At 49.4% G+C, this 14,307-nt stretch overlaps 1 protein-coding gene across 5 annotated transcripts in view; it reads left to right on the top strand.

Annotated features, from left to right (window-relative positions):
* Positions 1–13,529, top strand: part of ACAP3 (ArfGAP with coiled-coil, ankyrin repeat and PH domains 3) — an 80,376-nt gene extending 66,847 nt beyond the window's left edge. For 2 of the 5 annotated variants that reach the window (XM_080563879.1, XM_080563880.1), the window contains exons 15-24: positions 502–571; positions 682–776; positions 1,351–1,565; positions 2,276–2,380; positions 2,824–2,925; positions 5,662–5,754; positions 5,920–6,140; positions 6,304–6,413; positions 6,652–6,762; positions 6,861–13,529. In XM_080563879.1, coding sequence (XP_080420005.1) covers positions 502–571; positions 682–776; positions 1,351–1,565; positions 2,276–2,380; positions 2,824–2,925; positions 5,662–5,754; positions 5,920–6,140; positions 6,304–6,413; positions 6,652–6,762; positions 6,861–7,008 — 1,270 coding nt within the window. In that variant the 3' untranslated portion in view covers positions 7,009–13,529. Of the gene's footprint in view, positions 1–501; positions 572–681; positions 777–1,350; positions 1,566–2,275; positions 2,381–2,823; positions 2,927–5,653; positions 5,755–5,919; positions 6,141–6,303; positions 6,414–6,651; positions 6,763–6,860 lie in introns of all 5 variants that reach the window. The other 3 variants (XM_080563881.1, XM_080563882.1, XM_080563883.1) reach the window with 2 other exon arrangements.
* The last annotated feature ends 778 nt before the right edge of the window (positions 13,530–14,307 follow it).

The raw sequence follows: 14,307 nt of genomic DNA, 5'->3' as shown, positions 1-14,307 counted from the left end.
GCTGTTTTTTCCTGCTGTACTGGATTTATGTTATAGAGCTGAGAAATTAACTGCCGCTCTCTCTCATTCCTCACTTTCCATACGTGGCAATTCAACCTGTTTCCTGAGCGTAAAATGACAGATAGCTGCACCCATGAGCGCACACATCCCCGAGCAATGCCTCTGCCAGCAAACTGACCTGCAGTACCTTGGCTCCTATCAGTAGCTCACACTAGTGAGCCATCAAACACACTGGTAGTGTGCACCTCAAGTAGGGAAACCCTTCTCATTAGGGATATAAAGACAAGGAGAGTGAAATAGAATGATTCAGAGACAAACGGAACAGAAGAATAGCTTTTAATGTGAATAATGTTGTGGCAGGGGATTTTTATATCAAGCTTTTGTGTTATAGTTATGTCTGTGTAGATGAATGCATAGGAATTGGATTGATTTTGCTCATCTTATGATACATAATCTGTTTTGAGGAATGTAACCATTTTGGTTTTCTTTTTGGATAAACAGGAGTCTGGGCGTTCACTGCTCCAAAGTCCGATCTCTCACGCTGGACTCCTGGGAGCCAGAGTTACTGAAAGTGAGTGTTGGCTTTTAACACCAAGAGTTGGACAAATGGTGGGCGTGGAGGGACTCTTGGTGGCAGAACTCCTCACCAGAAGATTTCATTCCCTCCCTGTTGTATTGCAGCTGATGTGTGAGCTGGGGAACAGCACCATGAATCAGATTTACGAGGCGCAGTGTGAAGAGTTGGGACTTAAGAAACCGACAGCAGGGAGCTCCAGGTGAGTCTGAGCGCATGCCCTGGTCCTTACAGCCCCGTGGGAAGGTATCCACCTACACCGACCCCTCAGCTCTGCCCTGAGCTCTCTGGAGAGCCAGACTGAGTGGGACTGACATTCAGTGAGGGCCCAAACTCCCTTCCTCCTGGTGCAAATGGCTTGGGCAAGGCTGGACACCTCAGCCTGTTCCCTCTGCAGCTGGCCTGAGCTTGACTCTCAGAAAGGTCAGTGTGGTGTTACCAGCCAGCAGCCTGCCGAAACATCCTTAGACCAGGGTTTGCTGGGTGTACACCTGCTGAGACCTTACAAATACACGTAACTGAAGCACGTGGCGTGGGCTGGGGCTGAACATCCCTCTCCACTCTCAGCCACATGGTGCGTTCCGCAGTTATGCTGTGAAAATTTTGAAATATTTTTAGATTTTAGAATACTTGCCTGCTTCATCCAGGCCTCACTGGCTTCTAGGACTCAAATCCAGGTTGAGAAAATGACCCATAGCAGCCTTATCCCCTCGTGGCTGTTTGCTTTAGGTGAATCTTGTGACCCTGTGCACAGCTTTATGCTGTTCTTCTCTTAGGCAGGACAAGGAAGCCTGGATCAAGGTGAAGTACGTGGAGAAGAAATTCCTGAAGAAGCTGCCAAATGGGGAGGCTCTGGCAGAGAACGAGCGGAAACCTCGACGCTGGTGTGTGAAGAAGTGCCAGAGGCACAACAGCGCCACGAAAGCACCCACAGCTCGTAGGAAGTACCGCTACGAAGCAGGCAATGCATCGCCAGCCATGTTGTCATCAGGTGGGAACTTCCCTGCCCCAGACAGAGCTGTGTTGGCCTGTCCACCACCCTGTGTAGGTATGGGCACTGCTGCCGTAACACATGGCCCTGCACCTCTGGGGTCTGCAGCCTGCCGGAGGTATAAGCAAAATGCTGTTGCACAAACCTTGATGCAGATCTTCAGAGCCATTTCCTAACACTTTCCATGTGTTTGAGGAGGTTCTTCTGGCTAACAGAAGAGATCTTTCAGGGCCAGGTTGGATGGGGCTTTGGGCAACCTGAACTGATGGAAGGTACCCTGCCCATGGCAGGGGGATTGAAAATAGATTATTTTTAAGGTCCTTTCCAAAACAAGCCATGCTATGGTTCTGTGATCTTTTATATCAGGGTGATCTAGTAACTTCTAAGCTGTCTTTGCCTTCCTTTGTATTCCAACTTCCTGCTTTTTAACAAAAGAAAAAAGCAAATCCTTTTAATTTTGCCTTCCTGGTCTGTAACGGAGGCCACGTTTTTGAAGGCTTCTGGCTGCTCAGAAAGCTCTGGTATGACTTGGTCTGCAGTGTTACCACCAGCTATGGTGGTTGTGTTTTGACAGTGTGCGTGAGCATGGTTATGGCACTGAAAAATTCTGGGGTATGCAAGTTCAGTCCGTGTAAATACAGCTGTGGAACTCTGCATTTGTTCATCTGCATGTTATTAACTATGCACTTCAAAATCTCTCCGTAAAACAGCAGCCACGCTGGAGAGGAAGTTCCGTCGAGATTCCCTCTTCTGCCCTGATGAACTGGACTCTCTCTTCTCCTACTTCGACACTGGTGCTGGCTCTGGCCCACGCAGTAAGTACAAAGAAAGAAAAAGTGCCCCTGCTTCTGGCACACCTTACCTCCCAGCTGTTCTAGGGCGTGTGCATTGCACCAGACTTGAGGCAAGGTATCGGCCTCACTGGAGAGGCAGACGGCTGACCAAATCACACACGTTGGGTAAATGTCTCGGAAGAGTGATGGGGAGTTACTTGCACCAACTCCAACCCATCACTCTTTTTATTGCACTCGTTATTTTAATATCCTGTCAGTCAGTCCCTGGTGTTTGCATTCTGGTGGATGGGATTTTTTTCCCCACATCTTTTGCTCCCAGACTGTGCATTCCATCGTCTTTTTCTGGTTTGAGTTTCGGCTTTTACTTTTTTTTTTCCTTTTTTTAGCAAGCGTTACTGCGGACAATTTTTCTTTTTGTGTTTGTGACGATGAACTCCCCTCATATTCCGTCCACCTTCCTCTAGGTGCCAGCCACATCTCTATGCAGCATCCGCTAACAGGTGGCCCATGGAGTGGCAGTGGCATTGGTCCCGGTGGGAGCGGTACGCCGTTCCTCCTGGACGGAGGTAAGGTGACGCTCTGGCAGCTAGCAGCAAAAGAGACGCCCAAATTTTACTTGTTCCAAACCAAACATCAGAGGCAGTTATGTATTTTCTTGCAGCCAAACAACTGGAGCACGTAAATGATGTGGGGAAGGCAGGCTGGCAGGCTTTTGAAAGGCTAAAAAGCATCGTGAGGTTTCCTGCAGTCAAGTTGCTGCATCTGAAAGGAACAGCTCTCTCGGATGAGATGAAGGATCCAAGCCTGCACATGTGGGCAGCACATGGCAAATAGGATGCAAGAGGTGTTTACCTCAAACGCCCTGCATTTATCACAGACCAAGAGCATGGCTTGTTGTTATACTCAGATGAGGGATAGTAACTTTTTAAAACAACTCAGCCACTTACGTTATTCAGAAGGTCGTACGATAGTTTAAGGTCCTGTGGCAGCCCAGCAGAAAATCGCAGCCTTTTGTGCAAGTGCATTTTGCCTCTTGAAGTCGATGAAACAAGTGCTTTAGTGCCTGTCTGAATCAGCGCCTTAAAGGCTGTCCCAGTTTCAAGGAATTCAGCGTTATTGGTCAAGCAGAAACAATAGTTTGAATGTAGAACTGCAGAGTTCAGCAGCCTTATCTGGGTCCTGTGGAAGAAAATCGGAGCTTTATCACTGATTCAGTGGGAGCAGAACTGGCAATATGACATATCAACGTTCATGTGCTATGAGCCAGATCCTCCCTTCTTGCTTTGTAAATCTAGTGTAGTGCCATGTAACTCATTGGAGTCGCTCTTCACTCGTGCTGGTGTAATGGAAAGCGTGGTCTCACCAAAGATTGTTTGCTATCTACAAAAAGAAAGCAATAATTTTCCCAAGAGCAAATCCAAAAAAGACAGGCATGATGTGTGCTGCTTTAAGCCTTTCCTGAGAGCTGCATTCACCAAGTCAAGAAGTTCCCAAGTCCAATCCGTACACCTAATCTGGTGATTATTCACTGTTTGTAAAAGCTGTTTCAAAACTGGACAGTCTCCAAAATTCCTTAGTGAATGAATCTGAATTACAGAAGGCATAAGTCCAGAAAAATCCATCAAATTCATGTGACAGGAGTTTCTTTGCCGCTTGATCCGTGGCCAAGGGACTCTGTCTTGAGTCTGGTCTCTAGTTTCTTGTGTAGTTCTGCCAAGCAGCTTTGTACAGATCAGTGATGTTGAAAGCTTTTGCCCAGTAATTAACTGGGACAGGAACATGTGTTTGTCCATGGCATGAGCAAATATACTTGCAGGGTAAAGGCTGTCCGCTCGTCTGCATCCAAGCCTGGCTCTGGATGATGCTATTGCCATTAGTTTTATGAACCTTTTTTTTTTAATGTCAGAAGAGAATTTGGGCTCCTTTTTGGAGGTGATTAGGACGCCTCGTGTACCCTGAGTGTGAGTGCATGATGAAATAATCAACGGTGGATTGACAGTAATTAACACACCACTCCAAACACTTGTTCGTTCTTTTAAACAAGTAGGAGATCAGAAGGCACAGCTTCCTGAGGCATGCTAAGGAAATTACTCATTGCTCTATGCAAAACAAAGCAGTTACTTTGAAAAACAGCCTATAGTTAATTGTCAATCAGTGTAATAATGACACCACACAAAGAGCACTAACAAAATATTGGAGGTTGCAGATTCAGCCACCAGCCTGTTCTTGTGTGGGGGTGGATACCCAGAAGGTGGAAGTGTAGATCTGATTACAAAAGTGGATCTACACTAATGCATTGTATAAGAATCTGGCCCCAAACGTTTGTTATGAATTGACTGAGATTATTTTTCCTTCACTGTTTTTTTCCACCAGTTTTTACCAAAAATGGCATACTTCTGAAAGGATTTTGCTTAAAGGTAGGAGCAGTGACTGGCAGCAGGATGTAGAGCCCAGCCAGTGTTCACAAGGGACAGGACATCCCTCACGATGAAGGTGATGTCCCAAAGCCTTCTGCAGGGGCACTGCCAACACTGCTTTTTCCTTCCCTTCTGTCATTTTCTGGATTGCTGTGGATCCAAATTGTAGAAGGTACAAAGTTGCTCAGCCGCTGACACAGTGTGTCCTTGCACAAGTTGTCTCCTGTCTTCTGACTCCACTTACATGTAATCAGCTGCCCTGTAACGTTCACCAGGGAAGGTGGGAAGCACCATAGGGTGGAGAAAGGGTGAATAAGTGAATGGATGCTTTAAGAGTTTGGCTTGAGATAAACATTATTGATATTATTTGGCCCATTCGTGGTCAATAATCTACTACAAGGGCAATGCATTTTGCAAATGCCCCGGTGACAACTGAAAAGCTTTGGAGAAAGCTCAGATGAGAGTGGAAATTAAGATTCTTAGTGGTAAAAGCAGAGGGGTGTCTCTATTTGCTAACGACACTGCGTAACCTGCTGCAAAGCTGTCTCTGCTGCTGCTCTGCTCCAGTCTACGTCACGGCGACCCTCATGGATTGCAGCAAGTGCTGTCCTCAGCAGCCCAAAGTGCCATGGCAATGTTGGAGTATCCCTGCATGAAGGGCAGCGTGGGGACACGGACACCATAAGGCTTTGCAGTTTTTCCTTGGGCAGTTTTACTGAGTGGGGCTAAGTGGGGTAGCAGTCCCCTCTCCCTTGCCAGCAGCGCCCGGTGCAATGTGTGTGTGACGTTCTGCGCAGCCCTTTTCCCCCGTGGTCTCAGCTGTGCCTGGTACCGGAGTGCCCGGGTATTAAAATGGCCTTGGTTTGTCTTCTGTTGGCCCTGCAGGTCTGAGCAGTGACAGCGGGCTTGGGGGAAGCACGGACGGCAGCACGGATATCCTGGTGTTTGGCTCCGTGGTGGACAGCGTGACGGAGGAAGGTGGGTGTCATGCAGAGGTTGGTGACGGAAGTGGTGTGGGGAGCAGCTAGACCTGAGGCAGGAGGGATGGCCAGGACCGTTTGGTGCCAAAAGCAACAGGAAACACAGCAAATTGGAAATGCCAAGCTTTTGGGTCATGTTTCTCCATCCCTTTCTCCCTCTCAGAGTGCGAGGTGTCGGAGGAGTCAAGCGGTGAAGCAGAGATTGAGCAGGAGGCATCAGATTTGGAGGACCTGCGGGAGCTGCATCCTGGCTTGTTGGTCTACAAGGCGGCACAAGCCCGAAACCTGCCACTCATGGCAGAAGCCCTGGCTCATGGTGCTGAGGTCAACTGGGTGAACGATGAAGATGAAAACAAAACTCCTCTGATTCAAGCCGTGATGGGGGTATGTTGTGCTTGTGGCTGGGGGGCTGTGTTTGGGAATGGGAGGCCTTGACTCCAGTTTGGAGTAGGCTGCCAGTAGGCAGCTCACAGGCTGGTACGTGCTCATGCATCCCCTCGGTACTGCGGGCTGAATTTACAAATAAAATTCCTCTTTACTTTGCCAGGGCTCCTTGATAGCCTGTGAATTCCTGCTGCAGAACGGGGCAGATGTTAACCAAAGAGACAGCCGAGGCCGGGCTCCCTTGCACCATGCCACGTACCTGGGGCACACTGGGTAAGTCCTTTGCGTGCCGACTTGCTCCGTCACCCTGGGCTGGAGCTTCAGGGTTGCCACAAAGTCATGGGGTGGGCAGGGGAGCTGGGTTTGGGGTGGATTTCCATCCCAAACAGCAGTTCAGAGGGGGAATCTGCCCATGCAAGAGCTGTGACTGTCTGTGGGGGGACTGTGCTCTGTGCCCACTCCGGCATGGAGGTGGGATTTCTGCTGACGGCCTTTTCTTTCCTTTCTGCAGCCAGGTCTGCTTGTTCCTCAAGCGAGGGGCGAACCAGCATGCAGTGGACAGCGACGGGCAGGACCCGCTAAGTATCGCAGTCCAGGCGGCCAACGCAGACATCGTTACCTTGTAAGTGCAGCACGGCCCCTCCTGCAGGTGGGAACGCTGCCTGCAAATAGCAGAAAGTAAGCAAAACCTCTCTCCCTTTGCTTTCTGTTTTGCTCTAGGCTGCGTTTGGCTCGAATGAATGAGGAAATGCGAGAAGCAGAGGGCCCCTTTGGACAACCAGGTCAATATCCCAGCAACAGCCCTACTGAGCTCCAGTACAGGAAGTGTATACAAGAGTTCATCAGCCTTAACATAGATGAGTGTTAGTGACAACTCCCCCACCTCCCCTTTGCAGTCTTGAAGTGGGGCCGGATTTCTGGAAGCCCCGAGAGCCCCATCCTTGGTATATTGGTGTTTCTTGCAGATTGGTCTGTTTTTGATGCCTGCGCATATAGGTTGAGGTGCGTGCAGGAAGGAAAAGGGATCTTTCCTGCTAGCATAAAGTTCTCATGCTTGACTACTGGATGGTTGATTTTCGTGTAGGAGATTCTTAGGGCATAACCACAGACCATGGCGTGTGAACTCGAGTGTGTGAAAAGTATGGGAGAAGAGTTTAGCATTAAACAAAACAAAACAAAAAAAAAAAGAAAAAAAATAAAGAAGAAAAGGAAACCCTCTATCACCAGGAGAAGCCCGCCAACAATAGGGTCAGACGAACCTCTCGTGTCTCTGTTTCGGTGCAGTCACCACGCGCTGAATTCTCGTCTGAACAGTTTGGAAGGGATTCTGATGGGGAGCCCTCTCCTGGCAGTGCAACCAGCAGCCTGCTCTCTCCTGGGACTCTGCAGCATCTGGGAGCTGCTGGGGCCAGTTTAGAAAAACTCAAATGCGACCTCTAAGTCGGGAACAGGCTGTTTCGTGGGGCAGGTGCTTCGCTGCACGGCAGAAGGGGTAGAATCGAGAGCCATGGCTACCCACCTCACTTGCTCTCAGGACTATTACCAGCCACGCTCCCCTTTTTTTGGCCTTGGTGGTTAGCTGGTCAAAGCCATAGCTCACCTGCTTCCTGGGCCGGGATGCGCTCTGCCCATGGTATGAAGCAGCAATGCTAACTTTTTTGAGGCTGGGAGAAGCTTGTCGCTGGCGATGGGCTTTTCTGTCAGGGAAGAAAAGCCAAGTCCAACTGCCACTGCCAAGCTGGCTGGCTGCACGATGCCGTTTGGTTTGGTTTGTTTCCTGGTCACCGTATTTCTGACTCAGTGTCTCTGTGAAGGAGACTTCTACCTGCATGTGTATCCCCTGTGCTCACCCCGCATGCTGAAGCATGTGAGCAGGGCATCTCAGCAGCTGGCCCGGGGACTTCTGCGTTTCCCAGTTCCAATGACCAGCAGGACCTTCTTTTTTTTCTTTCCTTTTCCTGGTATTATTCTTTGCTGGAGTGGGGGAATGTGTTTCTACTCAGAGCACTTTGTTGCTGGTGTTTATGGTCTGTTACGGGGGTCATGCTACAGTAGCCCTGCAGAGATGGTGCAGCCAGGTGCTCCTGTCTCAGGAGGGCTCACCGAGCGTGCGTACCTCTGCCAGATCCTCCTCTGGCTGGGAACTTGGACGCCAAGCTGAGACGTGCTCCTGCAAGAGCCGCTTCAGAACGCCCTCAAACTGCTGTTGGCATCAGAATTTTTCAGGACTCGTGGGCGGCAGCCCACAGCTGGTATTCAGTCTGCCTGGGCACCTCGGCTGCTGGCTCTGGGGTTGGGCCACTGTGCCTTACAGATAGTGCTGGGATCCTGAAGGGGTCAGGATCTCACGAGGAACACAAATGCCAGGCAGAGTTCCCCATCCTCCTGCATTACATCAGCAGTGATACGCAATCATACTATTTTTCATCCACTCTTTGACTTCCTTTCTTCGTAAACTGGCTGGTGTCTTGCTGCAGCCCTTGGGGGGGGTCACACCTTTGCAGGTTTATTTCTATCCTCAGATACCAGAAGAACCCAGCTCCTCGCTTGAGATAGTGCCCTCAGGCTGGTCCAGCAGTGCTCGGAGTGCACCCGTGTGTCTGCAAGTGGAACAAAAAAGAAGCTCCCCTTAGGCTCTGGTAGTTGTCCCCTCGGTTCAAGGGAGCGTCCCTGCTGCCCTCGGGAAGTGCTGCCCCACATCCTGCTGCATGACAGATCACAGTTTTCTGTCTCTGCAGTCTGGGACTTGAATTCCATCTTTCTCTTGTGGCTTTCTCGTTCCCGTTCTCTCTTGAAGCTGCGGGATGCCCGGTGCCAAGTTCTGAGCTCAGTTCCAGTTGTCTGTTGTGAGCCCGAAATAGTCCCAGTGACCGTGTTGGAACTGCTGCAGCTCAGTGGCGGTGCAGAATCCGGTCCCAGGGCCTTTCTTTCTTCCCTAAGCCATAAACAATCTCCTTCCACCAATCTTTAAAGAATTAATGAGCTTGGCCCCCCTCAGCCTGTTTACCCCTGGCAATGCCTTTTGCTGCATCTTCTCCATCGTTCCACCCCTCCTGCCTCGAGGACCAGGCTCTGTACCTGTACCCAGCACGCAGACTGGCTTTCTCCTTTCTCAGCTGCTCAATGCCTGGTCTGAAACTTTCATCCTTAACCAGGCAATGCTCCCTCTGCCCTCTGTGAGTTGGGGCTGTAGGATGTGCCCTTACCTGCCCTCTGCCAAGTGTTCGCGGGGTCTGGGCCGTGTTCTGATCAGCCGTGACACCCTCAGGAGTGATGCAGGACAAAGCGGCGCGGCATAAACCGCTGGGGTGTCTGTATCCTTTGTTCAGAGGGGGATTTCTCTGGGAGCGGGGACCACGCTCCGATCGTGGCTGACTCGGGCATGTGCCCCTGGGGGTGATGCCAAATGCAGGTGGACGTGTGCTGTTGCTGCAGTGCCGCTACATCATCTCCCTCAGCTCGCATTTAATATGCCCAGGGTTAAATCTTTCTGCCTGATACCCGTGTGAGGGTAGAGCCAGCATCGCTGCCCGTCAGTGTTCTTGCGCAGGATTACCGAACGTTACCGCTTCACATTCTCCTGGAGCTTCATCTTTCCTTTGCGCTGGTTCTCTTCCTGGTCCAGGTCACCCCAAGTTTACAGGGGCTCCCCCTCGGAGCAGTGGTGCCTTTCGCTTGTGTCACTGCCTTGTTGGACGCCCTCGTGAGCTCAGCCTGCTTGCTCTGCAGCCGGTGGCTGGCGGAGCCCTTCAGCAGGGCAGCACCGTGCTCGTGGTTAGATCACCCCGTGGCATCCAGATCAGTGCTCGAGTGCTCGGTACAGGACAGGGACCAGTATGCGGACAAGAACCGTCTTTTCTGCCTGGGTCAGGAACTGGGAGACCCTCTGTAATGAATTCTCTTGAAAATCCCAGCCCATTTTATGCTTACTGCATCTGACGAGATGTTTGTCAGAGCTGATGTGGTTCCCCTCAAGCTGTGGCCTTTTCCAGAAGGCCACGCTGAATCTTCCAGGCATCTTCCAGGGTACTTCAGAGATCGGGGAAGTGGAACAGATTTCTCACCACCACCACGGTCCTACTCCGTTAAGGAACTTCAGCATGATCGTCATCTAGCAACGTTTGCCACATGCACAGCAACTTAAAACACCCCAGTTGGTTTTCCGGCTTCTTAGGAGAAGTTAGGAATAGGCCTGATCCTTTCTGTAAGCCGAGGAGGACTGGAGACGTGGCTTCCACTTTGGGTCATTTTATTTCAGTCGGCATGAGTGACTCATGAGAACAAAACAGGAACCGGGTACAGTTAGGTCCAGTGAAGCTCAGACTTACTGCTGAAGTACATGAAGTTAAAGCGTGTGTAAATACTGATGCAAAAAGCAGTGTCTTGCAAGACAATTTATTTAACATGTATTGGTACTTTATTTAGATTCAATGTATAAAGCAACTTTGTGCACTTTTCCTACATACAGTATTGGGGGGTTTTATGTTCTTTTGTTATGGATTTTGTGCTGTCTTTTTTAATCAGTGGAATTGTTAAGTATTTAATTTATTATTGATGTGCCCAGAGGACTAGTGCAATTTTTATTCAATACAGTTTGTCTGTATTTAATGTCAGGATTTTTTTGTAGCATTGTTAGGGAATATTTTTCAAAACCTGCCTTTTTTTTCCCCGCAGCTCTCCTCTTCCCCCTTCCTCACCCCCCTTTTCTCTTCTATTTTCATTATACAGATGACGAGGCATGAAATGCCTCTAGTTTGTAATATAATCAACCACTTTAGTACATCCTGCAGTTTCTAAACAAAAAAGGTTCTCCAGGAAAAAATGCTAAGGAGGCACTTCTCACTGGTTTGTGTTTGATTTATTAGGTCGGGGTGTGTGTGTGTGCGTGCCTAGAGCTTTGGAGGGGGGAGCAAGGAAGTTGTACATAAAGTTTGTTTTCAGCAAAATAAATGGCCAACTGGGCTACAGGGAAGGCTAGATCTGAACACTCTTTTTTTTTTTTCTCCGAGTACAGCTGTATTTGTGTTGTACAATCTTGTTTGAAATACCGAATGCCAAAACTCCTCTTCTCATCCTTTCTTTTCAAAGCGTGCATATGTTGTAACTGTGACAGTAACTTGGCTGCAACCGCAGATAACGTGAGAGGCTTTGCCTTTGTCTCGAAAGCAACATGCCAGGCAAATGGACCCAAACCATTGCCCCAGCCCTGCAGATTCTGTCATCCTTTGAGTTTTTGAGACCTGGGTGAATATTCACATACCTGTACTCGTTTTTTGTAAGTTGACCCAAACCCTGTAACCGAGTGCCTGGACAGGTAGTCTGGGTTTGAGTCTTAGAGGCACCTGTCTCTGATTCCCCATGGGACAACTTCAAGTTGCTGGCAAGTTGAAATGATCCCCCCCGTGCCCTCAAGGGATGCCTTGGGTGTTTTTAATGTTGTGGTCTCAGAGATGCTCTCTGCGCTGTGAAACTCTGAGCAGTCTTGAGGAAAAACACGGAACTGGAAGAACTGGTGTCAAACCCTTTTGTTTAAAGACAAGCTGAGACTGTGATCAGCATAAAGTAGATCGGTAACATCTCAGACCAGCACAAATGGCCATTATTTATGCAAGAGAAAACCAGGACCTCCCAAAGAAATGCACTGATAACTGACGGTGCAGCAGCCCTAACGCAGCTGTCCTCTGCTGCTGCTGCTGGGCTGCCCCTGACCCTGCTCCTCTCTTCTCACTGCCCGAGCATTATTGCTTTCAACCAAAGACAAAACAGAGTGAACGGATTCAGTGTGATATTAAACACTTGGTTTGCTGATGACAAACGTCGGTGTGAGTGTGCCTGCGTGCGAGAGCATTTGGTGCTGTTGCGTGGAGAAGGGTGGGCAAGGAGGGACCGAGCAGAAGGGAGAGTGGGAGTTTGAAAGAACTTTATTATTTTTTTTTGAGATTCCAAAATATACAGTGCTGTTTCCATAGGAATGTGATTCATATCGCAGTCTGCCTGCTGGCTCCTCTGCCTTGTAGGGAAATTGGACTGGGGTACGTACCTAGCACGTGTTAGTGGGAGGAAAGGGCAGGCAAATAGTTACGGGGAGGGAAAGAGGGGCAGAGGTGGGAGCCACGACGGTTTCCAGGGCATGAGGAGGACCTTGTGTGTTCCTAGTGCGGGAGCCGAGATGGCTGGAGAGGCTGGCTGAAGCAGGAGCATCCCTCCACAAACATCCTGGCTCACGGTGACGGCCGTGGCGGAGCACATTCAGTTTGTGTGTCCTCCTGCTCCGCTCGCTGACACGCTGGAAGCGGCCAGGCGCTTGCCTTCAGCTTGTCAGTGGAGCTGTAGGCCTGTCTCAGTCACTTCCATCCATCCCGTCCCTCCATCAGCACGGGAATATTAGAGTGGATTCCCCATCCTGGGAGCCCTCGGTGTGATGCCTGGGGCTGCTGGATCACAGAGGGCGAGCGAGCCTTTCTGACGGCAGGGCGACACAGCCTGGGCTGGAAGCCTTTGGGACGAGACAGCCCAACCAGCCTCTTGCTGGCCAAGGCTCCCGTACCTTCCTATCTAAACAGCACGGAGAGAAAAGTTCTTCAGCCAAGTAAAAGCTGCTACGTGTGGTTGATAACACGGCTCCGATACGCGCCGAGTGGCTGGGCTGCTGCACCAGGGGCTGGCACTTGCTGTAAATACGCTATAACCTATTAACCTCCTTCACTTGCCTGCTTTCAGTACAACTTTGTAACACGTTTTATAATCCCCCCTTTCCCTACACAGCCTGTACTGACTGTAACTATGGAACCAGATATTCTGTATGTTATTACCTTTGTACAATTTTAAAACTGTTGCTGTGGTGTCTGCCTTTTTTTCCTCCCTTCTCTTCTATTGTCTCTGGAAACACTGTTAATAAAAATCTAGATGAACTCTTTCCCTCCTCTTTCTCTGGCTTTATTTATTTATGTACAGTTTCTTGCCTTGTTGCCCGTATTAACCGGACCTAGAACACCAACTCTTTTAACCCGTTTTCTTTTTCCACTGCAACCCACAGCTTGGATCTTATGTCAGTGAAGAGAATGCCGCGTAACTGCTCTGCTTTTTGTTGGGTTTCTGCGACGCTGTCTTGTGATAATGTGATTTCAGGGTGCTTGGGAAGAAGACGGGGAAGGTGACAGGCTCACATCACCCCTCATTCATGTCTCTTCAGAGTACCTGAGTCAGTCGCTGCTCGCTGTGTTACGAGCTCTGCTGCTGACTGCCCTGTAAAAGGAGACCTTGCACTAGATGAAAAATCTCCGCGTTCTGCACGTGGACCGCTCGTTCCCCTGTATCACTGCAATCCTTCCCCCTGGGTTTCTCTCATCTCATGTGCCTGTGGCAGAAAAATAAAAAGAAAAGAAAGAGTGGCCTGGCCTCATGATTTCTATCATACTTAGCATGGAAAACAGGTACGGAATAAAGAAGCGATGTAAAAACCTCTTGTTTTCCTGTGGAGGGAGAAACAGATCCCTATAAATAGAAATTAATGGATCACGGTAGGCTCGTGAACTCGATGAAGGACTTAAATAGGAAGGATACCTTGAATCCAGGAGCACTACAGTCATTTAAGGCACTTATGGAAGGAGAACTGCATGGTCTTGCAGCAAAATTATAAGCACAGGGTTTTGGAAAGGCTTGGCCCACTGCCTGCCCTGTTGCTCTCTCCCTTTGCATTCCTTTTTTCTTACTGCACTTCTATTTCATGTCTAAAGTGGACGCTGTATGAGGATACAAGCCTCACAAGGATAAATACGCTGAAGACTGAAATGCAATTACAGAAGTCCAGAGCTACAAAAGACTGCCTTTCTCCTTCTTTACTGACTGTGGATTAAATGCTTAAGTATCTTCAAAAATCCAGGGCTAATACTTCACCCAGTAGCAGGATTCGTATAATTGGAGTTAGATCTTGAGTGTTGCCGTGTGCTAGGAGAGAGGAGTCTTAGTGAGCCTTTACAGTGGCAATTTTCTCCTCTTAATTCGAGCAAAAGAGCTTTCCTTCCCCAGAAAGGGGGCACGCAGGAATCCGCTTTGCTTAGAGAGGTGGCGGGGGAGCGGAAGAAATCAGAAGGCCCGGGTTGGCCAAGTTGGATGCGTGGCGGGCACAAAACTGGGCCTTTCCTGAGCATTGCTGTGTCTGAAAATC

The sequence above is a fragment of the Anser brachyrhynchus genome (assembly GCF_964034855.1).
Source record: "Anser brachyrhynchus genome assembly, chromosome: 21".
In the NCBI taxonomy this organism is placed as follows: Eukaryota; Metazoa; Chordata; class Aves; order Anseriformes; family Anatidae; genus Anser; species Anser brachyrhynchus.
This window is presented reverse-complemented; position numbering and strand designations above follow the sequence as displayed.